Source organism: Lissotriton helveticus, chromosome 1_1 (assembly GCF_964261635.1).
Source record: "Lissotriton helveticus chromosome 1_1, aLisHel1.1, whole genome shotgun sequence".
NCBI lineage: Eukaryota > Metazoa > Chordata > Amphibia > Caudata > Salamandridae > Lissotriton > Lissotriton helveticus.
This window is the reverse complement of record NC_136057.1, coordinates 836,720,106-836,742,709: the sequence shown is the minus strand read 5'-3', so window position 1 is coordinate 836,742,709 and position 22,604 is coordinate 836,720,106. Positions and strand designations below refer to the sequence as shown.

General features: G+C 47.8%; 1 protein-coding gene across 2 annotated transcripts in view; it reads left to right on the top strand.

Annotated features, from left to right (window-relative positions):
- The window catches only part of PAH (phenylalanine hydroxylase), a 237,327-nt gene that overhangs the window by 156,171 nt on the left and 58,552 nt on the right, over nucleotides 1-22,604 (top strand). For both annotated transcript variants that reach the window (XM_078674775.1, XM_078674766.1), the window contains one exon: nucleotides 6,871-6,938. In XM_078674775.1, coding sequence (XP_078530901.1) covers nucleotides 6,871-6,938 — 68 coding nt within the window. The remainder of the gene's footprint in view (nucleotides 1-6,870; nucleotides 6,939-22,604) is intronic.

The window sequence follows — 22,604 nt, the reverse complement described above, 5'->3', positions numbered from 1 at the left end:
GGATAGCTACCCCTCTGGTCTTGTGTGTGTAGGATGAGTGGAATTGTACGGGATACCAATATGATTAGAGGCGTATAGTGTCATCCCTGAGTAGGTGGGTCTCTTGGAGTAGCAGCACATCGGCCTCTATGTGTTTAAGAATGTTTAAGACATTGAAGTAGCACTCGTCATTTCATTGGTGAATTGAGGCCTTTAACGTTTAATTAAACTTGCCTTTTAAGAGCAAATTCAGTGCTTAATTTGTAAAAGAAAGAGTGCTGGTGCTCGAGGCTCTGCTCGGGAGCACGCTGGCGTAGCATTTAAACGTCAGCATGCCCAATATCGAGGCTACATACTAGAGAATTCACCACAGGCCTCTTTAATCCACAACCAGGTACTGCTGCCCCTTTATCTCGCTGTTGCAGGCTCCAGGTTTTTCCGTTTGTCGCGGTTTTCTGTCTTTCTCTTCCTCAGTATTTCCACTTTGTTTATTTATCCCTCGCTTGCAGTATATTAAGTACACAAAAATAAGTGCTAGGTGGCCCCCACCGGCAACCACCGGTTCAAATTAAGCACTGAAGAGCTTACTGTGTAAGAAGATTACGACTCCATCGCCCATAGATTTGTTGCCACATGCAAAATCTCACCTGGGAGTTTCTTGTTTGAATTATCTCAGATCTTGTGGGTGATGTTAACAGAAAATTATCTTAAAAGTTCAGAATAGGAGAATGAGATTGCAGCCTAAAGTAGCTTATCGAAGCCACATTGTTTTGATATATAATTTTGCGCTTTGCTTTCATCTGGCTTTGAATGTACCTCTCGGCAGGGAGAACTGGGCCGAGTGCCAATGTTCAGTCTTGAAGCTGCAGCCAAAGCCTGCAATACAGCCCTGCCAAGTTTTTCAGGTCCGTGTGTGATGCACTGCTCCAGTCCAGTATTTTCTTAGAATTCTGGGACCTGTGGTCTTGTTTATTCCATTATAAGACCCTACTACCAGTCCCAGAATTCAAAGAAGCAACGTGGACTGGAGGAGCACATGATCCAGGGAACTGGGAAACTGGGAAACTATGACAGCACACAGCAAACAGCACACAGCACACAGTACACAGCACACAGCACACAGTTGTAAGATATGGGTGAAGATGCGATGCTGGTGGGTAAGCAGGGATGCGTAACGGAAAGGAGAGCACATACTAAAATGCATCAAAAGCCCTCCAGTGTTTAATGGCTGACCTGCAGTGCAATGTTTAATTTGTAAAAGAACATAAATGCCAGGGCAGTCCTCAGGAGGCCAGTGCACCTTGTATCACACATTGCCCCTGCCAGGACCATCAATGTTAGTAACAACACAAGTACTAACATTTACACTCCTACAAGTGTGACAGTTCGGACTATTTCAGGCCCCCAAAGCTATAAGAATGGCTTGGGTTGTAGGTCATATGCAATGTTAACATATATTGAGTAAATAATTAACTGTCGTTGTGCTCGTCTCTAAGTTAGCCAGACAGCGCTACCTTGTGACTGACTGTCACAGGCCCCGGTGCTGACAATTAAGTGTCAATACCAAGCACCGGAAACCACCGGCTCAAATTAAGCACCTCTTCAACGGTCCTGTCATCTGCAGCTGACAGTGGAAGGGTGCTCTGACAATAGGGGAGAGGAGCTGTGCATCGTCCAATGGCAGTTCTAGGGGTGAGGAAAAGGGATTAAAGAAGGAGGCAGTCAGGGCAGACTATTTTCATGAGATGAAAACATTTAAACATCTACAACTCGCTATAGGTTGAATCAAATATTTGAGGGACAGCCCAATGAGCCAATGCATGATGGGTGTGTGGCCTAATAAACAATGGCTGAAGACGGCTGACCTAAATCCCACGTTCAGCGAAGATGAAGGTCACTTGTTAAGGAATTACACACTTATTACCTACACTGAAGAGACCTTTTTGTGTGACCTCAATGGAGGCATTGGGGAAGTCATACTTGAAATATGTGCATTCATCCGAAGGTTTAGACTGCATTCAGGTCCTTTTTTTAATGAAGGGGTAAGACTACTTTCTGTGTGTATGGATTTACTAAGGCTGACATACCCTGGCCCATTAACATTCTGTGCAGCCAAATTTGGGGCTATCGGCAACTCGCTTCTTTCCCTCAGGACCTTAATCTCTATGGGACCATCATTCAGAAAGGAGTAGCTGCTGCACTGAATGGGTTTTACACTCTCCGAACAGCAGCATAACTCACCCTTCCATCTATACACAGAACTAAGTAGGCCACCTGGAACTACATTGTTCTTACATGCAGCAGCTAAACACTCCACTGCTCGGCTCTCTTACCGAGGTACTGAATTTACAGAGTTTACAGACAATCTCAGGTCTGAAGCAGCACCCACTGACCACCATGATGCCTGATAGGCCAGGCTGAGAGCGTTCCTGTCAAAATCAATCCTTTCATTGATGACTTTGGCACCCTTCAATCCTTTGCAGAAAAGTATACAAAATGCCCCAAAAATTGCATAGAATTATGCGAAATTATGCAAAGTGCTGGCCTGGCATTTTAGCGTTTTTTTTAACCACAAAATACACCCTCACATCCATTTTGGATACTATGATGCATTTTGCTCTACAAAATGCACAGAAATCGAGCCTGTCTCAAACAGCACTTGCATATTATCTTTGGCATTGTTCTCGTACTCCTGAAAAAGGATTTTTTATCTAAAAGGCATCTCAATTAAGCAATGTGACATAATGGTGTAATCTTTAGCATGTCGCTAAACAAGTGTAACATGAAATGCCAGAAATTATCAGAGATTTCACTGGGAAAAGCAAAATTTAGCCCGGACCGAATCAGGTTGCAGCACAAAAACAGCAATTTAAAAGAACTTAAGGATGAATACCACACCCTAGACACTCTAGACTCCTACCTCTGTATCCTCTTGGATCTGTTGACAGTGTTCTACACCCTAAATCGCGCCACTCTCCTTAGAATTCTTAAGGAGAGAATGGATCGGGGCAAGTAGTTCTCACATGGCTTTCTTTGTACCAATATAACCTGTGTCAACATGCAAAAGTGGCTAACACTCTCTCCAAGCCCTCTGCACGGCAAAAGGTGTTCTACATAATCTCTTCCACCTGTGAGTGTCAATCGTTATATGAAGCCACTTGCTTCCTCCATTAAACATTGCCTACCACTAGTAACCCAAAGTCACTCAGCCCTGATTGAATATTTCCTCCACCAGAATCACTGAAATTGCACCTCAAGTTCTACCTGACCTCAAGTCCTGGAAGATGACGCAGCACCTCATATTTAACCAACATATAAGAGAAGCCCTTCAGATCACCCGGCCAGGTTGGCCTGCCTTCTTGCTTCAAGCCTGGCTCAGTGATTGATCAGCACTGAAGTTCCACCCCTTTTGTCAAATGTGTGAAATCACTCGGCTTCTTCCTGGACAAGTGCATCAACCTGCAAGCATAGAGACCCTCCTTGGCTAAAAGGGGTATAACATCAGCTCAGGCTCCTTGAGGTATTAAACCTTTCATCCAAGAAAATCATTTCAAATAAGTGACACAAGCTCTTGTGCTATTGAGGGCGAACTACAGAAACTCACTACCTGCAGGAATGTCTAAACTGCATCTAGCAACACGCATGGTAGTTATGGTATCCACTGCCACAAAAAGTGTGATCACACCATACACATTTTACTTACTCTCGACTGACTCCCGATTGAGGCAAGAAGTATTTATAAGCTAGCCTGCATTGAGCACAGGCCACTTCACTCAGGCCCCATCCCCCATCTAGCCCAGATCCTGGCTAGCTTAGCAGACAATAATAATACTAAAATGTGTTTTATGTGATTGCTTTAACTCTTTTAGTCTGAATTGTGCTCTTTCTAAGTCAACTGGTTTGACTGCAAATACTTGATGCATCCATATTTTCATTCGAATCGACAGTGGCTCAAATCATTTGAATCAAATGTTCATTTGGTTGATATGTTTTATTCTGTAAATAAGGGGATTACTCCCCTTTCCCATTTCTTTTACATCCTACTCTTCATCTTGTGTCTTTTTTCCTTGCCTAGTACCGTAGTCTTGTTTCTCCTTGTCTTTGTTGACGGTGGTGCATTTCCCTGTAGGCACCGCGTAGTCCATACACCACATTTAATCCTTCCTATACCCTCCTCATTTATAGCATTACATCTCTTTCTTTTATCTAACCATGTACCCAGGGCCGGACTGAGAACTTAAAACAGCCCTGGTAAAACATTAATTCAGCCCCCATTTGCACCGAGTGAGTGACCCCGACACATTGTTCAGTATGATTTTCCCAGGATAATTTTGGGAAAATAAAACTGAAAGTTGCATGCTAACTGCTAAATTTTTCAATTATGAACGCTAGTTTTGTTGATTGTTCAGAAGGAGATTTAATTAAATATTCAACTACATAAGAGTTTAGCTCAGTACCTCGTAGCAGTATTTCTACACAGTTTCTAATCATGCATGCACCTGTGCAAAAATAATGTGCCTAACGAGAAAAAGAACATGTTGGTAGCGTTATGAGCGTTATTACATAATTTATTGTACGTGCACATGTATTCAGTTGGTATACAAAACAACATGGTAATGGTTGCATAGTGATTATACAGCGACATCGTGATTGTTACAACGAGTGAGTTTGTCTTTTGCTAGGCAAAAGGACAGGTTAGTGGGTTGACAGATCCGAGGATGTACTTTGGGTGCAATGGATATGTGGTTGTAACAATATTGACCACGTGCAATAGGAATTTGTGAGGCCAAATTTAGCCTCTACAGCGGAAGCATATTTACAATTGAATATTATACACCATGCATGTGTTATAATACATTTAATAATAAGATTTTTATATTCACTTGACCATGTCGCTGCTAGGTGAAAGCAGAGGCAGGAAACTTCAGTTATCCTCTTCCACCTCGGGTTTAGGCCACTGCCATTGCCTGAATTCTGAGAACCGTTTTATTTCATTTTATAAATGTCTGATTATGTTGTGCCTGAGAGTTGCTGAGTCCAACTTTGCATGCACAACACCCAGACTCTTTGAAAGTATTTGTCAATCGATTCACGTGGTAATAGGTAGCCCACACGTCCTTTTCATGTGCCATGGCCTTGGCACACATGAAGAGCAAAGAAAATGGAAGCAATTATTTTAATTGAGGCGGAAAGATTGCACATAATTGTCTATTCATTCCCACTTGCCTAATCTGAAAACCTTTAGATAACACGGAATACGATTGAGGTTATTTAACACAATATGCCCTGGAAAACAGAACGAAATTAGATGCAATTAGCTGCACTGGCAGGGCCCCGAGAGACCCCCGTCTGTATAAAGCAATGGAGGCCGTTTATGAGGCGTTGGACAGTGAAGGGCAGGGTGGAGGAAAGACGTTTCTCTTGGGTCTGTGGCCAGATAGTGTAGACATAGTCAGTATGATAAATGTCTATTTCACCCCTGATTTACTAAATCTGTAATTTATCAATCTTGTCTTTCCAAAAAATCCTTATATTTCTTTATTTAAAACCCACTTTATTTAAATGCTTAATATGATTGCACAGGTTGAGCATAAACAATTACTTTAAGAGCAGAATTAGCGCATTTTGATCTGCAGCGAGAAGGGTAGGATTTTGGTTTCGGTGTATAATGAAGAGTCATATTGAACCATTCCACGTGCTTGACATCCTCTACAGTGATATTTGACATTGCTACATTATTACCCTGTTTATCTTCTCTTGCTATATGTTTTGGGAAAAATCTGTTGTAGTCACAGGCCCTGTCCTGATGGTCCAGCTTGCCTGATAGCCCCGAATATAACCAGGGCTTCTAGTGCAAACATTTGAATGTCATTTCTGTGATTTATGTACAAATGATGTAGAGGAAATGATAAACGAGTGTGTTTTGTAATTGTGCAATCATACACGAACCATGTCCCCAGAAGGTACAATAGCTATTTCTTCACATTCAGCAGAATAAGAATATTTTGCACATCATGATAGCCAATAGCTAAGGCTCTCACAGTGCCCCCAGTGTCCTTTTGTGATATGTTTTCAGGGGCTAAGCTAATGTCAGTTGAGGAGCTAAGTAGTTTGTCATTTGTTTTATTTTTCTATTTCACCAGCCTCGTCAACTGTAAAGCTGCTCAGGTTTCAAAAGTAAACAGTCACTGTCAAAGCCAAAAGGTCTGGCTAGTATTTTGAGTCATGATGAACGCAACTTTGCTGTAAATTAGTGTGTGATGAGATGGTGTACTTTTTAGATTTCAAATAGTTGCTCATACATTGTGTTGCAGTCACTCCAGAGGAGACAGAATGACGCAGGAAACAAGCAATAGTGTGAGATTAGGCTGTATAGTCCTTTGGGTGGAACTAAAGGCACTGCATGCATGTTTTGAAGAACTGCCATCAAATGGACCTTTCAGAAAACCAGACCTAAAAAAAGTGAAAACAAAGAAAAAAGTGATAATTATCACAAAAATATCAAAAGAATTACAAATTTTCTCTCGGTTGTATTTTTATTTGTTTGCTATTTAAGGTACGATTTAATGATGAGATGTCATTTCTTAGATAACCTTTTATTGGGGGAATGAACAGCGCCCCTACTTGAAGAATAAATGACTATCATTAATACTACTGTCACATAAAGCCCTATTGTGGCCTTACTTAAAGATGTGTGCCATGGATCTTGGCTCCAGTCCTGCCTGAGAAAAAACGAAAAGTTTCCTGTAATAGTAAATTATATGGCAAACAATTTGAATATTCCAATAGAATGACTCCCGTCGATCTAAATTAATTCAAAAATAAAAATGCAGATAAGAGGGATTGGAAACATAACACGACAAACAATTCATTTGTTTATTTATTTAACAGGGTTTTACCGATTCTGTTTACCGAGCTCGGCGAAAGGAATTTGCTGATATCGCATTCAACTATAAGCAGTGAGTATGAGCACTAACAAAGCGCGGCATTGCCTCGGGCTTCCTGCGGGTGAACGTCACTTGACGTGGCACGCCGACGCCATGCTTAGCGGCGTTCGAGTTTTTGTATGCGGTGTCTATGCACGGGGTGGGTGGGTGTGTGTCTCTGTGAGGCACTTACAAGGCCTGCTGTATGGCGCATTCACCACAAAACAAAGCTTAATTGCGCAGAGCCCACCTTTGAATCGGCGCTTTGTTGTCTAATTGCGCAGAATTATCAGATGCGACTACAAAGCCCTGCAAACTGAATAATGTAGCCCTGATATTCTTCAGGATAAACACCGGAGCAAGGGGGTATAATTTACATTAAAGTGGGGAGAACACACATTATTCCAATTATGAATCTATTCTGCCACTAATACTGCCTAATATTTCACTTTTATCATCACTGCTCCAGCTGCAAAATCCGATTTTAATTTTCAATTTCAGAAGGTGAATGTGATTAAAGTAAACGAATTAAGGCCCAGGCGCGGTGCGTCCATTGGGGCGTAGGGGCGAAGCCCCACTAAGCCCCATGGACCCACCACGTCCTCACTAGAAACACAATTATTTTTAAAAATCGCGCTATCTGCCGGCCGGGAACCGGGAGACACCCGACCTTCCCGGAGTGCGCATGGGGGGGGGGGGGGAGGATCGGGCTGCTGCAGCTGCGCAAGTGTATTTTTGGGCACAAACTGTAGTGGCGCGTTCTAGTTTATGCACGTCACGTTGCTACGTGACGTGCGGCGGCCATTTTGAGGGACTGCGCGCGCAGCGCATTAGGGAGCGCGGCAGCCGAGGAATAGGAGCGCTGGCCCGGCGCTCTTCAGGGAACTATGGAAAAGAAATAAAATACCTGTTAACAAGTCACAGTGAGTCCTTGGTTATTCACAGGTGCAACTTTACAGTGGCGACGAGGTCGGGATGCGACCAAAACCTTCAGAAAAATAAAAGGAAAATAACGAAGGGCATCACACTCACCACGTGGCAAGGGGGTCACAGCTAACCCAAACCCACACCAGCACGCGGTAACAGCGGAACCCCAGGCGACCTGTGCAGCCAAGGAAGAAGGGGACCGGACAGCTGAACAGCAAACCAGCGCTGTGTCCCTGGAGAACCACCAGGACTGCGGTCACCACAGGAGGTACTGTACCCTGAAGAGCGCGGCAGGGCCATCGCAGGGCACACAAACAGACGAGAGCTGTGTGAACCCATAGCAGCCAAGCAGAGCGTCACAAGTGGCCCACGAACCCACGGAGGAGCCAGACCTGGCTACCATTAAGGAGGGGGAGGGGGCTGACGCAGAAGGCCCCCCAGTACAAATCAAGGAGGAGGAGACGGACAACACCCCAGGGAGTCCCACAGGGAAAGGAAACAGAACGACGACGGTCAAAGAAGAGAAAATGAGCGCCCCAGCAGGGTATGCCATTGCACCGGTCCAGTTCCTCCCGAAGCCAGGAGAACCACTGATGAAGTGGGAGGATTGGCGCGACTACATAAACAACTTCATAGAGGTCCTAGAGGATGAAAATGAAGAGTCCTTCAAACCCAACAGAAAAAAACGGATCCTATTACTTAACCTAGGGCCTGAGGGACTTAGAATATACAAAAGCCTGGTACCCAAACCGAGAGATGACTCGGACGATGATGTATACGCCCATGCGATCGACGATTTGAATGAACACTATCGGCCCACAGTATGTGTATCGGTTGATAGATTCAACTTCCAGCAGAGGAAACAACGAGCCGGAGAGTCGATTGAGGAATATGTAGCGGCCCTGAAGAAACTGGCGGCCACGTGCAGGTATGCCCTGTGGGAGGAAGAGTTTATCAAAGACCAAATAGTTATGCACACGACCAGCACGAATGTCCAGGACAAGCTATGGGCAAGTGGGGATACCACACTCAAGGACGTAATGGTCATTGTCAAGAGGGCTGAACTAGCACGGAGGTGCGCTGACGCAACCAAGAAGGAACCGCCAACTGCCGCCATTGTGAACAAGATACAGGGAGAAGAACCCCGCAGGGATCTGAATTACAGAGGCGCTACATGGAAGGGTTCCAACAAATGGCAGGGCAACTCTGGAGGGCAAAAGAAACTGGAAGGAAGTGGCAACAAGAAAACGTGCTACAGGTGCGGAAGCTGGTCCCACGAGGCACACGACAGAAGATGCCCTGCGTTCAGGGCCAAGTGTCTGCACTGTGGCATCATCGGCCACTACGAGAAGGTGTGCCGGAAGAAAATGTCCAAAGGCGTGGTGAAACATATAGACCAGGATGAAGAGAACCAGGAAGAGACGGGAGAAGAAGAGGTCGTCACCGTGTTATGCATATACGACCAGGTCATGAGTATAGAAGGGAGAAGGACGACCAAACCTGTACTGGAAATGAAGATGGGAGGAGTAACCATAAGCGTAGTGGCAGACACAGGTTCTCCTTTCACGATAATACCAAGAGAAGTGTGGGAGAAAACATTCAGACCAAAGATTGGACCGGAGCTGGAGAGATTGGACATCAGACCGGTCACATATAATGGCGATCGTATCCCAATGGTAGGATATAGACTCTTGAAGTTTGAGTTCAGAGGCAGATCGGCGGAATGCAAGTTGTACATCTCAGAGAGAGGACCGTCCGTCTTAGGGTGGCTGGACCAGGGCGACCTGGGAATCAAATTAGACCCGGGAGGCAAAGAACAGATTTTGCTCACAGAACCAGAAACCTGGCCCCATCTCGAGAAATGGAAAGAGGAATACCCAAGAGTGTTCGGAGGCACAGTAGGAAAGCTAGAAAAGTTCCAACATAAGATCATACTCAAAGAAGACGCTGTTCCGGTTGCCCACAAGGTGAGGAACATACCCATAGCGGTAAGAGAGGCGGTCCAGAAGGAGCTTCAGGAATTGGAGAGTAAGGGGATAATTGAGCCTATCACCTGCGCAGAGTGGCTTGCACCCTTGGTGGTAGTCATGAAGCCAAACGGGAAGGTCAGGCTCTGCGTCGACCTAAGAGAGTTAAATAAGAACATTGTCGTTGAAAAGTTTCCCCTCCCAAGGATCGACGAGATGCTAGCAAAGACCCGAGGAGTCAAATGGTACTCCACCATTGATTTGACCTCCGCGTACCACCAGGTAGTATTGCACCCAGACAGCAGGAAACTCACGTCTTTCATAACCCCATTCGGATGCTACCAGTTCCGCCGCATGCCGTTCGGACTGGCCTCGGCGGCTGCGGTATTCCAAAGGTTAATGCACCAACTGTTTAAGGACTTAACTGGCATCCAGTATTTCCAAGATGACATTCTGATAATGGGGCGAGACAGAATGGACCACGACCAGAAACTAGAGAAAGTGTTGAAGACCCTGGAAAGCAAGGGCCTCACGGCAGAATGGTCCAAATGCCGCTTGGGACTAGAATCGGTGACTTACCTAGGTCACGAGATAGGGGTGCACGGCATTACACCCAAAGCAGACAATGTGAAGGCAATTGCTGAAGCTCCGCCCCCCACCAACAAGGAGGAAGTCAGGTCGTTTCTGGGCATGGCGGAGTATTACAGTAAGTTTGTGGTTCACTTTGCCTCCAAAACGCACAATATGAGGATGCTGACTAGAGAAAACACCACTTTTGAATGGACACCAGAAGCACAACAGGAGTTTGACACCATTAAGAGAAACGTCACGGGAGCAGTGCCACTGAAAGGTTATGACCCACAGGGTGCCACGGTCCTCACCACTGATGCCAGCGACAAAGGCTTGGGAGCTGTGCTCATGCAGGAACGAGGACAAGGTCAGATGGAAACGCTTAGTTTTGCATCTAGGGCATTAACAGCCACCGAAAGCAAGTACAGCGTCATCGAAAAGGAAATGCTGGCGGTTGTGTGGGCTACAGCGAGATTTAGGCAGTTCCTATGGGGCACCAGATTCTTGCTCAGAACAGATCATAAGCCACTAGTAAAAGTGTTAACATCTAGTGGGCATGCCAATGCCACGCCCAGGATTTCGAAGATGTCCCTAAAACTACTCGAATTCAGGTACGACGTAGAGTACCTCCCAGGGAACCGAAATCGAGTGGCAGACTACCTGAGCAGGGCAGCAGCAATGGAGCCTGGAGAAGAAGACCCCGCGGGCCACACAGAACTGGTGGCCTTGGTGGGGGATCAAGGCAAAGTCATCGACTATAATGAGTGGGTTGAAGAATACAAGGCAGACAGAGTGTTGGAGGAAGTGAAGAAGTACATCGTAACGGGTTGGCCAGAAAAGAAACACGTGAGTGAAGATGTCAAACCCTACTATGAAGTCAGAGAAGAATTATCAGTGGGGGACAGAGGAGTGTTCACATACAGAGGGGACAAGGTAATCCCCCCCAGGACACTTGCAACCAAATTACTGGACATCCTACATGAAGGCCATCTAGGCATTGGGAAATTGAAGTTAAGGGCCAAACAAAATTACTGGTGGCCAGGCATGGACATAAGAGCGGAGAGGCACGTCAGAGAGTGCCCACAGTGCCAGGGAGCGGACAAATCACTCAAGCCCCTGCGCCCTGCGCTGGGACAGTTCGAGACTCCACAGAACCCGTGGGAGGAACTGTCTATAGACATTTTAGGACCCATACTGGATAGCCAGGGCACGCAGAAGTATGTTTGTGTCCTCATAGATAGATACTCTAAATGGCCTGAGTTGAAAGTGGAGGAGACCATGGATACGGAGAACATCCTGAAGTTTCTGTCAGACACCTTCGTGAGGGAGGGCATACCCAAATCCATCTTGAGCGATAATGGCCCCCAGTTCACGTCAGAAAGGTGGAACAACTTCATGCAAAGGAACGGCATAGTCATTAAACACACAGCTATCTACCATCCCGCAGGGAACGGCTTGGTAGAAAGGTTTAACCGAGTGGTGATGGGTGCCGTACAAGCAGCGATTTCCTGTAATAAGGATTGGGAGAAGGCCATAGAGAACATGGTATGGGCTTACAGGATCACACCAACCGGAACAGGATACAGCCCATTTCAGATCCTGAGAGGACGAGAACCCTTCACCCATGACAATCGGGTTTGGAAGGAGAAAGTAATCACCAGCGAATGGTCCCCGGCAGTGGTACGGGCTAACCTAGAAAAGGCTCAATCGATATACACCAACCATTACAACAAACGGAGAAATGTAAAGGGGACAAAGTTGGAAAAGGACGAGTGGGTAAGAGTAAAGTTGGCAACACTACAGAAGAAGGGAGACAGCAAATACAGCAGGCCCCTGCAAGTAAAGGAGGTGTACGATCGTGCGGCCTTGCTGAGTGACGGCAACGTGTGGTCCCAGGATCGAATGGCCAGATGTAACAAAGTGGTACGATGGAATCAACATGGAACCGAGTGGGATGACGGAGAAGAGCCGAATGCAGAAGAAGAGCAAGGAACCGGCGAGCAATGTGGAGAAGGAAGTGGTGGAGACGAACCCAGAGAGGGTAGAGAGAGCGTAGAGGAGAACATGGCGGAGCAGAGAGAGGAAAGATGTGAAGAGGTACCGAGTCAGAGGTCCCAGGGAGGCTACACCCAGGTAACCAGGAGTGGAAGACCTGTGGTGAGACCAGCAAGGTTCCAAGATTTTGAAATGGACAATTGAACTGTAAGTGACTCTTGAACTGTTTGGAAAAAGGGGAGATATGTAGTGGCGCGTTCTAGTTTATGCACGTCACGTTGCTACGTGACGTGCGGCGGCCATTTTGAGGGACTGCGCGCGCAGCGCATTAGGGAGCGCGGCAGCCGAGGAATAGGAGCGCTGGGCCGGCGCTCTTCAGGGAACTATGGAAAAGAAATAAAATACCTGTTAACAAGTCACAGTGAGTCCTTGGTTATTCACAGGTGCAACTTTACACAAACATGCCCGCGCATGCGCAGATCGTTTTCTTGTGAATTCCCCCTTAGAGAGAGGACCAGGGGGCGGGCCGCAGCCCCCGGGGTTACACAGGGCGACTGGGCGAGGAGTCATGGTGCCCCCCCAGCCAATCCTGGCGCAGGATTGGCTGGTCACTACATAGCCCGGTTACATAACCCCTGACGGATAGCACGGCCGACTTTGGTGCTGGGAAACCAGGTTCGAGCCTCTTATCGAACCATAAAAATGTATACATGACTTACTTTGGTGTTAAATAAATAGATATTTTAAAAAACAAATAAAAATGATGTTCCGACTAAGGTGTGAAATTGGTGTCGAATAAATACATGTTTTTAAAAACAATTAATATTAATCATGTATCATTGGTGCTGGAGTACAAGGTTCGAGACTGGTATTAAACACTGACAAGCTGTGTGCAAGTTATATGGTCATAAAAATACATGAATGATGGATGCAGGATGGGTGGATGCATGAATGGATGCAGGATGAATGATGGGTGGATGAATGGATGGGTGGATGCATGAATGAATGATGGATGCAGGATGGATGCAGGATGGGTGGATGGGTAGATGAATGAATGATGGATGCAGGATGGATGCAGGGTGGATGGATGGGTGCATGAATGAATGATGGATGAATGATGGGTGGATGAATGGATGGGTGGATGCATGAATGAATGATGGATGCAGGATGGGTGGATGAATGAATGATGGATGCAGGATGGATGCAGGGTGGATGGATGGGTGCATGAATGCATGATGGATGGATGGATGGATGGATGCAGGAATGGATGCAGGATGGATGATGGATGGGTGGATGGATGGATGGATGCATGAATGAATGAATGATGGATGCTGGATGGGTGGATGAATGAATGATGGATGCAGGATGGATGGATGGGTGCATGAATGAATGATGGGTGCATGAATGAATGATGGATGCAGGATGGGTGGATGGGTGGACACATGAATGGATGCAGGATGAATGATGGGTGGATGAATGGATGGGTGGATGCATGAATGAATGATGGATGCAGGATGGGTGGATGAATGAATGATGGATGCAGGATGGATGCAGGGTGGATGGATGGGTGGATGAATGAATGATGGATGCAGGATGGATGGGTGCATGAATGAATGATGGGTGCATGAATGAATGATGGATGCAGGATGGGTGGGTGGATGGGTGGACACATGAATGGATGCAGGATGAATTATGGGTGGATGAATGGATGGGTGGATGAATGAATGATGGATGCAGGATGGGTGGATGAATGAATGATGGATGCAGGATGGATGCAGGGTGGATGGATGGGTGCATGAATGAATGATGGATGCAGGATGGGTGGGTGGATGCATGAATGGATGCAGGAATGGATGCAGGGGTGGATGGATGGATGGGTGGGTGGATGGATGGATGCATGAATGAATGATGGATGGATGGATGGGTGGATGGGTGGATGAATGAATGATGGATGCAGGATGGATGGGTGGATGGATGCATGAATGATGTATGGATGGATGCAAGGTGGTTCGGGCTCGCTCGCTCGCTGCGCTCGCTGCGGTGCAATATGCAAATTAGTTTACGCCACACCACTTTCAAATGTCACCAGCCGCCCCTGTTAAGGCCCATATGTAGCAACACAGTTTCCTATAGACAGAAAATGGGTAAAACCTTTTGATACACCCGGCCCTAAACCTCTGGATTCATGGATCCATAAAGGAGGACAGTAAGATCTCAGTGGGTTACTGCCTGGCCTTTCACTTTGCATGTTGCAATTTTTCAGAAGCTAAACATTTCCCCCATCCGTCTCTTGCTACTGTAAATGTATTGCAAATCTTTTCTCCTACCTAGTTGTTCTAGCCCAGATAGTCCGTCCCAAATGCAATCACAGTCGTTGACCACCCTTCCTTTCTTTGACCATTTTTAATGTGCAGTTACATGTTTCGTTTCTAGCATATTAACATGTACCACATCTGCCCTATTGCACCCACGATGCTGTACTCAATTACATATTTAACCCCATGCTTTGAAAATGGCACTTCAAGTATTCATTGTCTTAATTTGACTTTGCATGTTTCCCTTCTCATAAAGTCTTGAGTATCCCACTCCAAGCCCACCTCATCCTAACTTAATGTTTGCAATTGCTGCCTGCAGATAGCAGGTGGGTGGGTGTGGTGCTGATGGTGTTCGATGGCACAGAGTGGGATAGGTCAGCAGTGTGTGGTGATTGTGTGACGAGTGGCAGGAGTGTGTTTCGCCAATGATGCTTACTGTTGACATGAGTTATCGAAACGGTGGCTTGGCCAACAATGCCAAAGCCTGTTGAAAGATCAAAGAGGCAGAGACTTGGAAAAAGAAAGTTGAGGTGGGCGGAGCCAAAGTGGTGAAAGTTATACCAATGCAAACACAAGGAGATGATGGACGGAGCGCTGGAACTTTTCAGACACTCACCCCAAGTCACAGATCTGAGTTGAATCCATCATCATTCTTTAGCTCACTTCGCCACCTCAGTTCAGACCCAGCAATATGAAAATCAGTCTTGATCCTGTGCCTCATAGGAACAGTCCAGTCTGAACTGCCAAGCCAGGTCTTCCCTGAACAGGAAACTAGCTTCTTGGGACTGGTATCTGGGTAACACCTTTCCTCAGCCACACTGTGCAGCTTTGGCCCCCCACCTACACAAGCATTCCTGTGATACCAAATTGCCTCATTCCATAACTTGCTAACCATATCTCTCATCCCCATGTAGTAAGCGTTCCTCCATCTTGAAAGATGCACACCGTCGTCCCTAAACAGTAGTGGTTCCTCCAGTCCAGTATGAGCAATTACTTGGATGTCCTTTTGCCCACAGAAATCCTGCATCGCTCTTTTGAGCTTCCTTCGAGCTTTTTCCACAGCCCCGTGTTTGATTGCCCCCTCCATACTTTACGAGGAACAAATTCCGTCCAGGCAAAACATGTCCCAGCCAACCTTTGTTTCAAAATCTCCAAGTCTCTTTGCATCAGCTGTAAGAGTGCCAAATCTGACAGCCGAATCAAATCGTTCTCTCCCAAATGGATTATCAACAGATCAGGGCATCCTTTCTGGGGGACCATCTACGCGAGCCAGGGCAATAGTGCCCCCCATCACATCCCCCCTTTTCCCCTCCAGTGCACCTCATGATATTGTCCTTTGAATCCCAGGTTATGGCTTACACCTGTCGCTCTGCATACTTTTAGGCCCAATGCACGAACGAAAAAGACGTTAGTAATACAGCTTGAAACGTTCCACACCAATCCCCCCACCATTACCGTGCCATGCCAAGCCCCTTCATTTGCGTACATACAGCTCACCGCACCTAGATTTCCATCGCCCAATCTGGCGAATCCGATCCCAGGACCAATCCATCCATGCTGTCGCCGCCCCAATACGGAAGGAATGCGTTTCAAAACCCGCCGGGTCCAGACCCAACCCCCTCAATGCCATGCACAGAACTGCCAATAACTGCCCCACCGTCACCCAGACGCGCGACAAAAAATGTCACCACTCGCAGCTCAAGTAGTCAGTAGAAAAGTCCGCCATTCAGCCACTACCCCACAACCATTCTCACACAGCCAAACCCACTTTCCTCTCCCCAGCTGATCCATTTTAGACTGCCCCAACCAAATCCCCAGATGCCCCGCATCCAACCTGATCTCCTCATACCTCCTTCCACACACCTTCCACGTACCAAGCAATTCAGAGACCCTGAAAGCCCCAAAAAACATCCATATCACGCACAAACGGAAAACCCGAACCTCAAAAACATCATAACAACAGAGCGGCAAAGCCTAAACCAATCTGAACAACAATTCAAACGTAAGCGCCTCCCTCAACACCCCTCCCCCCTTCTCTCCCTGCCCCAAACTCTGAGTACCCTACTTATAATCACATCTTTTGTAGGGTCAAAACCAAGAAACAAACAACAGTAAAACGACACTCCTGTCAACTTTCCCGAAATCGTCTCAGAAGTCAGCCCTTTGTCAATGCAATGCAATACAAACTGCAACACTCCTTGTTCCACAGTTGAACGATCTCCAAAAGAAGAATCCCTGCGCCATCCCATAAAGGAACCAAACTCTACCCATGCCAGTCTGTAGGTCCGTCCTGTGGTATCGGCTAAGGAGTTTTCCACCAGGCCTATCACCCTCACTCCCCCAAGGCCCAGACGCCGTCCGGCAGCTCGGTTTTGAACCAATCTGCTCCTGGTGCCAATCGCCAGAACCGCTGCCACTGCGAACGAGACAAAGCATCCGCAATGTCATTATTCACCCCAGGGACATGCTTAGCTCTAAAAACCAAATTCAATCTCAGACATTTCAGCATGAAACTCCGCAACAAACGCAGCACTCTCAGATTCTTGCCCTCTGTTGGTTGACCAACTCGACTACGGTCATGTTGTCCACATGGAATAGCACTGACCTGTTCTGAAACTTAGACCCCCTCACCTCCAGTGCCACCAACAAGGGAAAAAATTCCAGAAACGCAATGCTCCTCCCCTGCTTCACCCAATGAGCCGGCCATTCTTCAGTGCACCACCTGCCATCCCAGAATATCCCAAAATCTGCTGCCCCGGCTGCATCCGAGTAAATTTGTACTTGCCAAACCATCCTTTCGTCGAGGGACACCCCATTGAAATCAGTCAAGAACGTCAGCCATGTCCTCAAATCTGCCCGGACCCCCATGGAAATCCGGACCCTGTGGTGTGGTAAAACTGCCCCTGACATGACCATGCCGAGCCATCTGCAGAACGTGCGGCCAGCCCTCACCACCCTGCATGTGATGTTCAGGAAACCCAGCAGTTGTTGAACCACCCTCAACGCGATCCTATTTTCCCCAATCGCCCACAAGAGGCACGCCGGTGTCTCCGGCACTTTAGCGTCAGGGAGTCGAGCTATCCATTGAATGGAGTCCAGCTCAATTCCCGGGAATGTCAGGCTGCAGCTAGGTCCATCTGTTTTCTCTGGCACCAAGGGGGACTCCGAAACGCTGTGACATCTCCTGGAATTGGGACAGGGCCCTGCCACAATCCCCAGAATTGGCCTCCCCAGAAAGAGGAAGTTGTCCAGATTGTGAGTAACGTCCTGATGTCCGCTGATCTGTGTAAAAGCCCACTGCAAGAATGTGCTAAACATTTCGAACAACGCGCAGGAAATCGCACATCCCATGGGCAAAACCTTTTCCACGTAGATGGCCCCCGCAAACTGCATCCCCAGTAGAGAGAAATCCGTGAGGTGTATTGCAGCAGGCGGAAAGCAGATTTCACATCACACTTCGCCAGTTTCAGCCCCAGCCCACACACCCTCACTAGGTGGATCGCATCATCCACTGATGCATAGAGCACCCTTGAGTCTGTTTCTGCGATGAAATCATTCACAGACTGCCCTTCCGGCCACGAGAGGTGATGGATCATGCAAAACGTCCCCCTTTTCTTTCTTAGGCACCACTCCCAATGGGGAGATGATCAAATCGTCAACTGGCTGTTAGCTTTGGAGGTCTCTAGTTGGCACAGGTAGAAACTTGTAACAAATAGGGACCCTTGCCTCTAGTCAGGTTATGGGGATTACACTCCTAAAATAACCCCTGCTCACCCCCTTTGGTAGCTTGGCACGATCAGACAGGCTTATTTCAGAAGCGGTGTGTTAAGCATTTGCGACCATACCGTAACCAAGTGACAACACTTCAAATGGACACAACACAGGTTTTATATAAAAAATAAGAATATTTTATATAGAGTTACCACAAGACCATAAACAACAAAAATACAGAATACTGTTACTTTAAGATGGTAGATTTAGCTTAGATCAGTTCAGTTCTTAAGTTGCGACACTTTGCGTCACTATACCTTACGATGCGTTACGCTTCCACAACAAGCAATGTTGCAGCGATGGAAATGCGGTGAAGTTAGGGTGCAAAGAAAAAAAGATGACGCTCTGTCCTTGGTGCGACACGCTTTCCTGTGATGTGGCGGCATCTGCGGCAACGTCGATCCTCTTCTTCGGCGATGCGAGACACTTTACAAGATACGAGCTGTGACTGGCCCTGCAACAAGCTTCTCAGCGATGCGGCGGCGTCTGCGCCAATGTCGATCCTCTCTACTGGTGATGCGAGTTGCTTCCACAACGATGCGAGCCACGACTGGCCCTGCAACACTCTTCCCCGTGATGCGACAGCATCTGCGGTGACGTCGATCCTCTTCTCTGGCGATGAGCCACGACAGGCCCTGCGACCCCCTTCTCAGAGATGGGGCGGCATCGGCCGCGACGTAGGTCCATCTCTCTTGCGATACACTTCTCGGTGATGCACCGGCGTCTGCGGCGACGTCGAATCTCTTCGCCGGTGATGCGGGGCGCTTCGTGTTGTGAAGCGGCAGCGGCGGTTCTGCGACATGCTTCTCGACCTTGAGTCGCGCTTCCAGATCCTTGCGACATGCAAATCCCCCACAAAGTCCAACACAGCTACAGGCACTTCATGAAGACTTTTAGGAAGCTGGTGGGTGAAGTCTGTTGTCCCTGAGACTTCAGCAGGAGGCAAGCTCTTTTCCAAGCCTTTAGACATCCTTCACAAGTTGAAAGTAAAGCACACAAAGTTCTTTACCCTTTCTTTGGCAGTCAGGCAACCACTGCAGGCCAATCCCACAAGCAGCACTTCAGCTCAGGGATAGTCTCTCCTCAGTTTCTTCAGGTTCCTCTCCTCAGCAAAAGTTTCTTCTTGTAGTCCAAAGTGATCTCATTTCTTGAGATCAGGGTCCCAATATTCCTACCTCAAAATCCTTTGTTCTCTGAGGAGAGAGGGGCCTTTGCCCAGTCCGAACCAGTTCTGAAGCACTCTGTTTACCAGACTTCTCCTTTCCTTTCACAGTGCAGGACAGGCACATCAGACGCCCCACAGAAGGTGGAGGCAGCATTGTGGAAGGCAAGTACAGTTCTGGAGCACTCTGTTTACAGGACTCCTTCTCTTCTTTCAGTGTTCAGGGCAGAGACATCAGCCGCTCCCCAGGGGGTGGAGCCAGTACTGTGGAAGGCAGGCACAGCCCTATTCAAGGTCCAGGTGCAACTCCCATCTAAATGCAGAACTCTCTAGTCACCACTGGACTGACTCATCCTGTCTCTTGGAATCCCCTAGCCCTGTCACTCACAAAACCAGACAAAGGAATACACAAACTAGCAGAGGCAGGCTTGAAATTGTAGGCAAGCAGATACCTACTTTCTAAAAGTGGTATTTGCAAACACAGAATGTTAAAATCAACTTCACTAAAAGATGTATTTTATCATTCTGAGTTCAGGCATACTAAACTTGAATTTCAACCATGTTCTCTGAGACAGTTAGGATTATAAACATGTACTAATCTAACAGCCCTTTCCGGCCTACGGAGAACAGGTAGCCTTGCAATAGTGAAAATAAAATGGCTGTAATTCACTATTAGGACATGCCACACACATCAGGGCTTGTCCTACCTTATACTTACAATGCACCCTGCCCTTGGGCCTACCATAGGGGTGACTGTTATGAAGAAAAAGGAAGGTTTAGGGACTGGCAAGTGGGTGCACTTGCCCAGTCAGCATGACAGTACCAGACTGCACGCAGGCCCTGCAATGGCAGACCTTAGACACATTTTACAAGGCTGCTTCTGTGGGTGGCACAACCAGTGCTGCAAGCCCACTAGCAGCATTTGGATTTACATGCCCTGGGCACACTAAGTGCACTAGACTAGGGTCTGACAGGTAAACCAAATAGCCAAACATGGAACCACTGAATAATACATCAATTTACAATAGGGAGCACTTGCACTGTGGCACTGGATAACAGTGGCACAGTGCCCAAAGCATCTAACACCAGCAACAATACATGAGGCACCAGCAAAAAAATGGAAGGGAGACCCACGCCAATGGTGCCAGGTCTAACACTGGCCAATCGACAAACGGGCCCGCTATCCTGCCTTCATCTACCATTTTCTGCAATTTGGCCACCACCAATCCCAGCAATTCTTTAGCTGATTTAAGATTGTCCGCCCATCTCCGTACCCTAGGTCCCTGATAGCCCACTCAAAAACCCTCTGTGAAACCCCACTGAATCTTCAAAGCCGCCTCCCTGTCCGGGTACCACGAGAGGCACGGGGCCATCGCCTCCACCTTAACCAGTGTAGGTGCCCTTCTGTCCAGTCTGTCCCCTTCCTTTCGTGTTTCGCCACTGCTCTGAAGGCGTGACAAAGGTAAAACATTGGGTAAGGGCGTGCCGCCCCCCACACTTGGAGCACTCATGCCTGAACTTGCACAGGTACCGGGAGCAGTAGACCCTGTTGTAGCTCCAACATGCACCAGTGTTGCTGCTGCATGGCTTAGCGGGCTGACCTGTGGTTCCTGTACTGGCGGTAACCCCCCTGCCGCGCTGTGGGCTGGACGTGGCAGAAAAGACTGATAAGTGACCGGCAAGCCACTGGCCGTGTGAGTAGATGCTGCTGAGTGCCTGGATGCCCTCCACAGCATCCATAGTTCTTTATCCACCTCCCCCAGTGCTTGTCCGGGTTCATGCTAACCCTGGCTTGGAACTCCTCATCGTAGCTCAGCCAAGCAAACCCCCCAAATTGCATCTTGGCTTTTCAAATGATGTCCATATACTTCAGTAGCGCTATGGCCCTATCGAGTTGCTTCTCGCAATAAATACTAGCATAAATGATAAACGCTGATGTCCAGTTTTCCATGTCCACCGGAACCCTGGGCCTTCTAGTCAGCTCCCATTCTTCCTTCTTAGAACCCTCTTTCGCTTACACCTCCCTCTGCAACAACTTAAACACGTCCACATACTCGTGTTTCCAGATTCTATTCTTCATCTTTTCCCACCGTAGATACCGTCTTAACCCCCTCCGGTTTGTCACCCACTTTAGGTCTGTCCTTCGTCAACCCTTTGACATCCCTCACAGACCCCTCCCCCACACCCACCGACCGGCAAGCCTTCTTCCTCCCCACTTTTGACCCGCCATCCCAAGCTGCCTACCATGCCCCCTCACCAGACAATGACGAGTGGGCCTCTCCGGACCGCCCTCTGGTGCTGGTGGCCTTGGTTGGCTCCGCCTTCACCTTTGCCTTGCACTTTGCTGGCTTAGATTCCTGTAAAACACCAACTCCACTCTTGCTCTGCACCCCCAGCCTGTCATCGTCATCCCTCACCTCCCCGTCTTCCAGCTTATCACTCTCCTCATCATAATCCAACCCCACCTTGGGATCCGCATCCACAGGCACCCACAACACCTCTCTCACCACTCTCTTCACACCCTTACTCTTTTTCTCCCCACTTTTGGCCCACCATCCCAAGCTGCCTACCATGGCCCCTCACCAGACAATGACGAGTGCGCCTCTCCGGACCGCCCTCTGGTGCTGGTGGCCTTGGTTGGCTCCGCCTTTGCCTTCGCCTTGCCCTTTGCTGCCTTAGATTCCTATAAAACACCAACTCCACTCCTGCTCCGCACCCCCAGCCTGTCATCGTCATCCCTCACCTCCCCGTCTTCCAGCTTATCACTCTCCTCATCATAATCCAACCCCACCTTGGGATCCGCATCCACAGGCACCCACAACACCTCTCTCACAACTCTCTTCACACTCTTACTCTTTTTGACACTCAACACACACCTTCTCGTCACACAAAACTTCGTTGCCCGCTCCGGTGCCGGAGGGATGGCCACCTCGGACCCCCCTGCTGCTTCTAGCCAGCGTCCGGAGGCCGTCTTGTGCCCCGCTGTGCCACC